The following is a 9,501-nucleotide window of genomic DNA, read 5'->3' on the forward strand; positions in this document are numbered from 1 at the left end:
CTGATTTGGGTCCAATAAGTTATTGTTTTTTAGGTGCTGATTTATCCTCTGAGTAGAGTCTCCATCATTTTAACTATAACTGATGTCAAGCTAACTGGCCCGTAGTTACCAGCTTCTTCTCTACTGCCCTTCTTGTGGATAGGCACAACACTGGCCATTCTCCAATCCTCAGGAACATCTCCTGTTAACAGGGATTGGTTAAACAAATCAGTCAGGGGGGTAGCAATGACAGATCTGAGTTCTTTAAGAACTCTGGGGTGGATGCCATCTGGACCCAAAAGGATGCCAAAAGGAAAAAAGATTGAGGAAAAAGAGAAAAATAAAAGTAAGTGTGTGTGTGGACCTTTGACTGTTAAAATCCTCGTTTTTGTCTGACAAGCGCAAGTTTTAGTGGTGGTTTGTGGTTTGGAGAACTGGCTGTGGCAACAGCCCGAGGCTCTGCCCACTTGCCTGGATGTCAGCTACTTCCTGGTTTTAACCCTTATACATGCAGTGGGTGAAAAATTGAATAAGTGTATAAACATGGGTATCAATACAGGAAATGGGGACAAATAAATGGGGACAGAGACAATAGGGATGCTGGTGTGCTTATGCATGTCCCTTACTGACCTCTTAGGAATGGGGTGAGATCAACAGCAGACAGTTTATATTATGGGGGATGTTGAGGATGTAACAACAGAATCAGGTAGTTAAATAGAATTCTTTATTGGCCAAGTGTGATTAGACACACAAGGAATTTGTCTTGGTGCACATGCTCTCAGTGTACATGAAAGAAAAAGATACATTTGTCAAGAATCATGAGGTACAATACTTAATGATTGTCATAGGGGTCAAATAAGCAATGAGGAAATAATCAATATTAATAAAAATCTTAAGGATACAAGCAACTAGTTACAGTAATACAGTCATAAGTTGGAGAAAATGGTAGGAATGATGAGAAAAACTAGTCGTAATAGTAGTGCAGACAATAAATAGTTTGACAGTGTTGAGGGAATTATTTGTTTAGTAGTGATGGCGTTAGGGGAAAAACTATTCTTGTGTCTAGTTGTCTTGGTGTGCAGTGCTCTCTAGCGACGTTTTGAGGGTAGGAGTTGAAACAGTTTGTGTCCAGGATGCGAGGGGTCAGTAAATATTTTCCCCGCCCTCTTTTTGACTCATGCTGTATACAGGTCTTCAATGGAAGGCAATTGTTTTTTTCTGCAGTTCTGATTATCCTCTGAAGTCTGTGTCGGTCTTGTTGGGTTGAAGAACCAAACCAGACAGTTATAGAGGTGCAGATGACAGACTCAATGATTCCTCTGTAGAACTGAATCAGCAGCTCCTTGGGCAGTTTGAGCTTCCTGGGTTGGCGCAGAATACGTAGAATTATGAATGAAACTTATCCCACACTGAGATGTATGGTTTCTCTCCAGTAGTGTTTCAGCAGCTGAGTTTCAATACTGAGTTTTCCTGCATTCTAGAATCTCATATTGTTGGTCTACTTGTGAGTTCTCTGGTGTATCACCAGGTTCGAATTCTGTGTGAAACTTTTCCCACACTCTGAACACTCATATGGTTTCTCTCCTGTGTGAGTCCTCTGGTGTGTCACTAGGCTAGAATTATTACTGAAACTTTTCCCACAGTCTGGACACTCATACGGTTTTTCTCCCGTGTGAGTCCTCTGGTGTGTCACTAGGCTGGAATTCTGTGTGAAACTTTTCCCACACTCTGAACACTCATATGGTTTCTCTCCTGTGTGACACCTCTGGTGTGTTATCAAGTTGGAATTCTGACTGAATCTTTTCCCACATTCTGGACACTGATACGGTTTCTCTCCTGTGTGAATCCTCTGGTGTGTCATGAGGCTGGAATTCTGACTGAAACTTTTCCCACAGTCAGAACAATCATACAGTTTCTCCCCTATATGAATCCTCTGATGGGTTACCAGGTGGGAATTCTGACTGAAACTTCTGCTACATTCTGGGCACTTATATGGTTTCTCTCCTGTGTGAGTCCTCTGGTGTGTCACTAGGCTAGAATTCTTACTGAAACTTTTCCCACAGTCTGGACACTCATACGGTTTTTCCCCCTGTGTGAGTCCTCTGGTGTGTCACTAGGCTGGAATTCCTACTGAAGCTTTTCTCACACTCTGGACAATCATATGGTTTTTCTCCTGTGTGAGTCCTCTGGTGTATTACCAGGCTAGAATTATACATGAAACTTTTCCCACACTCTGGACACTCATATGGTTTTTCTCCTGTGTGAGTCCTCTGGTGTATTACCAGGATGGAATTATACATGAAACTTTTCCCACACTCTGGACACTCATATGTTTTTTCCTTCTTATGAGTCCTCTGGTGTACCACCATGCTGGAATTCGGATCAAAACTTTTCCACAATTTGGACACTTGTACGGTTTCTCTCTTTTGTGAGTCCTCTGGTGTGTGTCACGAGTCGAGAATTCTTACAGAAACCTTTCCCACACTCTGGACACTCATATCCTTCATATCCTTTATCGGCTGCATGCGTTCTCTGATATTTCTTCTACTTAGAACTGCTACCAAAACCTTTTGCACAATCTGGACCTTAATACAGCTGTGTGAGTCCTTTGGTGTGTCACCCGGTGGGAATTCTGACTGAAACTTTTCCCACACTCAAGATATTTAAAGGGTTTCTTTCCTGTGTGAGTCTCTGGTGACTTACGAGATGGGAATTTCTAATGAAAGTTTTCCCACATATTGGACATTCACACACTTTCTCCCTGGTGTGAGTCCTGTGATGTATCACCAAATTGCTGACTTGCTAAAGTATTTAGTAGAATGAGAGCATTTGTAGAGCATTTGTTGTGAGCCGCTCCGAGTCCCCAGAGAGGGGCGGCATACAAATCTAATAAATAATAATTATTATTATCTGTCCTATATGTGTCCATCCATCAAGAACAAGAGAGCTGTGCAGACTAAATCTTTTGTCACATTTGTAGCATTTCTATGGCTTTTCAATGTAGTGCTTTTTGATTCAAGCCATTTTTTCCCCTCACATTGTCTTTTTAATGTGGCTATTTAATTGATCTTCTCTCCTCACCGACTTCCAGATATTTCTCTCTTTTTCTAAATAAAAAATAGTGTCTCCTGACTTTTTGTGTAAGTTTCGTTCACTCTACTTTTTCAAGTTTCTCTTCTTTGTTTTCTCTCGTTTCTCTCTCTCCTCTGCTGAAGGTGAAGAATTATGTAAGGAAATGGAAAATATATTGATTTCTGGCTTGATTTTCTGTTCTCTTTCAATGTTACTTGTTATTTTATGTTGTTCAGAGTGCTCTTGTTGTTTTTTCTTTTTCTATAAGATAAAAAAATGTAACTTTTTAAATAAAATGGTTAAGATTAAAAAAAAGTACATTATATTACAATGAATACCCAAACATATCACAATACAAGAATCACCACTTATATTAATTATGATTCATTTCACACATGGAAGACTACCAAGATCGGAATGAATTTTAGTTGGCTGATACCTGAGGGAATGTTGGTGACTTTGCAAGAACAAGGACATAATTAAATAGACAAGGCAGAACAAATTTTATGGTCAATATATAGGATTGTGGATGTTAGATGATTTATTATTCAACATCCAAGAAATAAATATTGCACCAAGCACTTGGGTGGATCATAATCTGATAGAATTTATATGGAGGGGACAAAAAATGATTGACATTAAACAATTTTAAATGAAAAAGATTTTTTACAGTTTATGGAAAGGAGGTTCTCATTTTCTTTAAAATAAATAAAAAAGAAGAAACATCAATACAAAATGCACGGGACACAGCCGAGTCTTCGGAGAGGGAGGGCATACAAATCTAATAAATAATAATAATTATTATTATTATTATTATTATTATTAGAGGGTTAAGAGTAACTTAGGAGGAAAAGAAATAAAAGGAAAATACAAGCGTGAAAAAAATTAGAAGCTGAATGTAAGACATTATAGATGGAATTACAAAAAGACCCAACAAAAAACAATATAAGAAAACCAAACGATTTTGAAAAACATGAATTGAATTTAGTAGAAAAAGAAGACCTGGCACCATAGTTCCCTCTAAGCTGAGCAGTGAGCAATCGCTCACTTAAAAATCATCATCAACTCAGAGTTTTTCAAACGCCGAGAGGGAAAGAGGGAGAGGGAAGGAGAGAGAGAGGAAGAGAGAGAAACAGATAGAAAAAAAAGAGGAAGGAAAAGAGAAAGAAAAAGAATGGGAGTAAGGAAGAGAGAAAGAAAATCAAAATCTAGTTTGAAACTAGCTCAACTATTTCAGTGGCATTTTGATATTGATAGAGTTGCCCTATTATGAGCTGTTATAGACACACAGTACAGTATTTTATTTTGAAATTCACTGAGGCAAAACAGGGTGGGTTTTTTATTTATTTGTTTGTTTGTTTGTTTATTTGTTTGTTTATTTATTTATTTATTTATTATTTCTGTGCCGCCCAGTCCCGAAGGGACTGCCGCTCAGACACTATACTTTTCCGCCCCCCCCCCCCAAAAAAAAAATTAGAGGGAGCACTGCCTGGCACAAACAAATAAGAGCACCAAGCAAAGCTTTTTTGAAAATGCAAATAAGCCAGGAAGATGGTTGGCATATAGATTGAAAAAAGGGAAGGAAAAAATTATTATTACCGTAACTGATAGATGATGAAGAAACACTATGTTATTGAAATGATGAGAAAAAGAAAATGATTCATGACTATTATGAAAAATTATATAAATAAGAGACAATGTTAGAAGAAATATACCTATCAGTACAAAAAGCTGAATTACCAAAAACATTTTAAAAAACACTAGAGGAAAGAATAACAGTGATAGAATTGACAGAGGCAATTACAAGGCAGAAGAACGGCAAAATTAATATTTATTTATTTATTCATTTATTTATTCATTTATTTATTCATTCATTCATTTATTATTTATGTATTATTTATGTATTATTTATTTATTTATATATATATATATATATATATATATATATATATATATATATATATATATATATATTGGATTTGTATATATATATATATATATATATATATATTGGATTTGTATGCCGCCCCTCTGCAGAGACTCGGGGCGGCTAACAGCAACATGAAACAGCATATAACAATAATCCAATACTAAAAAAAGTTAAAAACCCATTATTATAAAATAAAATAAAAAAACCAAACAAAGAGACAGACATACCATGCATAAAATTGTAAAGGCCTAGGGGGAAAGAGTATCTCAATTCCCCCATGCCTGGCGGCAGACGTGAGTTTTAAGCAGCTTACGAAAGGCAAGGAGGGTGGGGGCAATTCTAATCTCTGGGGGGAGTTGGTTCCAGAGGGCCGGGGCCGCCACAGAGAAGGCTCTTCCCCTGGTGCAGATGGATTGCCATCCACATATCAAAGGGAGCATGGTTTTGCAGGCTGCCTGCATCCTGTATTTGGGGTTTGCTAGTTTGTGCAGTCCAGTCACTGACATGCAACAGCCCAGGATGGGGGTTGTGGGATCCCTGATCTAAACAGTGGTTTATCCTTTCAAAGCACTTAGGGAAAATGGACCTCTGCCCTCCTCTTTAAAAAAGCCCAGTCAAAATACCATTCTCCATATGCCAGGCTGAAGTTAATAACTCCTTTTTTTTAAAAAAAATAGTTTATTTACTAAATTAGCAACAACAAAAAATACATAAAAGAAAACGTGCCCATCACCAATAAAACCCCACCACCATTTAGGGGGATATATTATTTACAATAAGTTTCAATTTCTTCCTTAGCTCCGGTTTACATTTCTTTACATACAAAAAGTGATTGGAATTTATTTTTCACATTGTCGTCATAAATTCTACTTAAGATATAATTTTTCACCTTATTCCATCGTGCCATCAGCTTCTCCAATTTATTTTCATCAAAGTTATTTAATCTTATTTCCATAATTTCGAAATGAATGTGGTCCACCATGTACCAGTACCAATTCTGGATTGTCCATTTATTGCTATCTTTCCACCCTAATACAACTACTGCTTGAGCGCTTTCCAAAGCTGCTGTTTTGATTTCTTTAAATTCTCGTAATTCCCCATATTTAACTAGTATTGCTAATTCTTTCGTAATTATCCAATTAATGTTTAGCATATTATTTATTAAATTCTGTACTTCCTTCCAAAATATTTGAACTTCAAAACATATTCCCAGAGCATATGCATAAAAACTCTTTTATTTGGCAACCATGCCAGCAATTTCCTTTCCCTTTCCTCTGGAAGTGTGCTAGTTTTACTGGCGTGAAATACCATTTATGTAAAATTTTCCTTCTCATCTCTCTAATTCTTGTATTCTTTAATAACTCCTGAAGTGCTCCAAGGCTTACATTATGTTAAAATATTTTCAGAAATCTTTACAGAAAGGAGAAGATATGAAAATGAGAGTAGAGAGTCTCCATGAAATTTTGTGCCTTATATAGCCATGAAATTTGGAGAAAGACTGAAACTTGAAAAGGGAAGGTTGTAATGGAATAACTAGAGGAAACGAGACTGGCTCCATAGAACATAAACTGTCCAAAGGACATTTTATTCCAACAACCGAAGCCTCTTTGAAGCTCACCCAACCTGCCTTTTGTGCACACCACAAAAGGCTGTGCAGGCAGGTATTAAGAGCTCCCAAGCCTGACAATCTCCTTTGACCTGATAACCTTTTGCAAAAAGGACGTTGAGAGTCTAGAAAAAGTATTAATGATTCAAAAGGACAGGCTAGTAAGATTTATAGCATGTTATTAGAAGTGGAAGAGGAAGTGATTAAAGGCCTAACAAGATACTGGCAAAATGAATTACAGATCAATGAAAGCGAGATGGAAGAAGTAGTAGAAAATATATATAAGATAAAGAACACAAGAATTAGAGAGATGAGAAGGAAAATTTTACATAAATGGTACTTTACGCCAGTAAAACTAGCACACTTCCAGAGGAAAGGAAAAGGAAATTGCTGGCATGGTTGCCAAATAAAAGGAGTTTTTATGCATATGCTCTGGGAATGCGTTGAAGTTCAAAAATTTTGGAAGGAAGTACAGAATGAAATTAACAATATGCTAAACATTAATTGGATAATCACGAAAGAATTAGCAACACTAGTTAAATATGGGGAATTATGAGAATTTAAAGAAATCAAAACAGCAGCTTTGGAAAGCGCTCAAGCAGTAGTGGTATTAGGGTGGAAGGATAGCAATAAATGGACAATCCAGAATTGGTACTGGTACATGGTGGACCACATCCACTTCGAAATTATGGAAATAAGATTAAATAACTTTGATGAAAATAAATTGGAGAAGCTGATGGCACGATGGAATAAGGTGAAAAATTATATCTTAAGTAGAATTTATGACGACAATGTGAAAAATAAATTCCAATCACTTTTTGTATGTAAAGAAATGTAAACCGGAGCTAAGGAAGAAATTGAAACTTATTGCAAATAATTTAACCCCCTAAATGGTGGTGGGGTTTATTGGTGTTGGGCACTTTTTCCTTAAGTAATTTTGTTTGTTTGTTGTAATAAAATTTAATAAAAAATATATTTTTTTAAAAAAGAGTCTAGAAAAAGTGCAGAGAAGAGTAACAAAGATGATTAAGGGACTGGAGGCTAAAACATATGAAGAACAGGTGCAGGAACTGGGCATGGCTAGTTTAATGAAAAGAAGGACCAGGGGTGACATGATAGCAGTGTTTCAATATTTCAGGGGTTGCCACAAAGAAGGAGTCAAGGCACCTGAAGGTAGAACAAGAAGCAATGGGTGGAAACTAAACAAGGAGAGAAGTAACTTAGAACTAAGGAGAAATTTCCTGTCAGAACAATTAACCAGTGGAACAGCTTCCCTCCAGAAGTTGTGAATGCCCCAACAGTGGAAGTTTTTAAGCAGATATTGGATAACCATCTGTCTGAAGTAGCGTAGGGTTTCCTGCCTAAACGGGGGGGGGGGGGGGGGTTGGACTAGAAGACCTCCAAGGTTCCTTCCAACTCTGTTGTTGTTATTATTATTAGTTGGGGGAAAGCTCAAAAGCAACGACAGAAAATATTATTCTACTGAAAGAGTAGTAGATACTTGGAACAAACTTCCAGCAGACATGGTTGGTAAATCCACAGTAACTGAATTTAAACATGCCTGGGATAAATATATATCCATCCTAAGACAAAATACAGGAAATAGTATAAGGGCAGACTAGATGGACCATAAGGTCTTTTTCTGCCGTCAATCTTCTATGTTTCTAAACAAACCTACAAATTTATATATCTGGAAAATCCATGTTTTCAGCCTGCAGCATATCTCCAAATGGTTCCCTGTGGCAGTGGTTAATTCAAACAGCAGTTTGAATTATTGTTGTTGTTGTTGTTGTTGTTGTCGTTATTGTTATCGTTCATCATCATCATTATTATCTTTTCCTCTTTCTGAATACAGTATACAAAATATACAGAAGCCTCTTGATCTCTGTACAAAAAGAACAGAGCTTCTTCTTCAAGGTAGATTACACAACCCATAAAAGAACTAAAATTAAACTTGAAAACTTTTGCAGGCAGGGCTGTCAGTGGTTCTCAACCTGGGGGTCGGGACCCCTTTTGAGGTCTAACGACCCTTTCACAGGGGTCGCCTAAGACCATGGGAAAAGACAAATTTCCTCTTCTGTTAAGAACTAAAACTTCTATTCTGGTGCCTTGGAACACATTTTTACAATCCCACCAATCAGACATTTTCAGTGGGGGTGTCCCTCTGACCTTCCTGCCAATCAGGGAGAATTGGCGCTAGACTTATGGTTGGGGGTCACCATAACATACAGGAACTGTATTAAGGGGTCCCAGCATTAGAAAGCTTGAGAACCACTGAGTGATATGGACAGAGAGAGAAACGGGGATGCAGAAATGGAATCTGGGCGGGCAAGAGAGGCGGATTCAGGTGCTGCCACCTCCAAGCACGTCTCTCATGTCATTCAAAGGCCACCGCGCTCCTCCTAGCAGGGTTCCTGCCCTCGGAGGGAGCCCCTGCAACCACGGTCCCTCTGAGCCCACTTCCTCTCCTGACCCTCTTGACCCGGAGAGGCAGCCACAGGGGAACGTGGGAACGACGGTGCTGGCCTACGTTCCGGAAAAGACCCTGCACCAACTGTGGGGCAAGTGGGGGGAAGCTCGGAGGGAGAATTTTAATGAGAACGGACAGCCGGTCTCAGAAGCAGCAGCCGAGGAGGGGAAGCGGCGGCACAGCGGTTCCCACGGAGCAGAAAACTTTGCAAGAAAAGGCGGGGGCTCGGAAAGGGAGGGGCCGCCATAGAGGAGAAACCCAACCTCGCTCTCTCCCCCCCCCCAAGGAATTCCCTCCTCCCTTCCCCCACCTGGGGATTCCCCCCTACTCCTCCCTCCCTCCCTCTCAGCGCCCTTGCCCACCTGGTGCCCCTCCCCGAGAGAGGAATCTCCGCAGCGCTGGCTTCAGAGACGTCGCGAGGCCAGGAAAGCGGGCAAGGACGGG

At 39.0% G+C, this 9,501-nt stretch overlaps 1 protein-coding gene across 1 annotated transcript in view; it reads right to left on the reverse strand.

Annotated features, from left to right (window-relative positions):
* Window positions 1–689: 689 nt before the first annotated feature.
* The window catches only part of LOC139160042 (zinc finger protein ZFP2-like), an 8,886-nt gene continuing 74 nt past the window's right edge, over window positions 690–9,501 (reverse strand). Inside the window, 3 exon segments of the mRNA XM_070737568.1 lie at window positions 690–2,068; window positions 2,070–3,312; window positions 9,420–9,501. The exon segment at window positions 9,420–9,501 is cut by the window's right edge and continues 74 nt beyond it. Coding sequence (XP_070593669.1) covers window positions 1,478–2,068; window positions 2,070–2,348 — 870 coding nt within the window. The 5' untranslated portion in view covers window positions 2,349–3,312; window positions 9,420–9,501 and the 3' untranslated portion in view covers window positions 690–1,477.

The sequence above is a fragment of the Erythrolamprus reginae genome, chromosome 2, assembly GCF_031021105.1.
Source record: "Erythrolamprus reginae isolate rEryReg1 chromosome 2, rEryReg1.hap1, whole genome shotgun sequence".
NCBI classification, from domain to species: domain Eukaryota; kingdom Metazoa; phylum Chordata; class Lepidosauria; order Squamata; family Dipsadidae; genus Erythrolamprus; species Erythrolamprus reginae.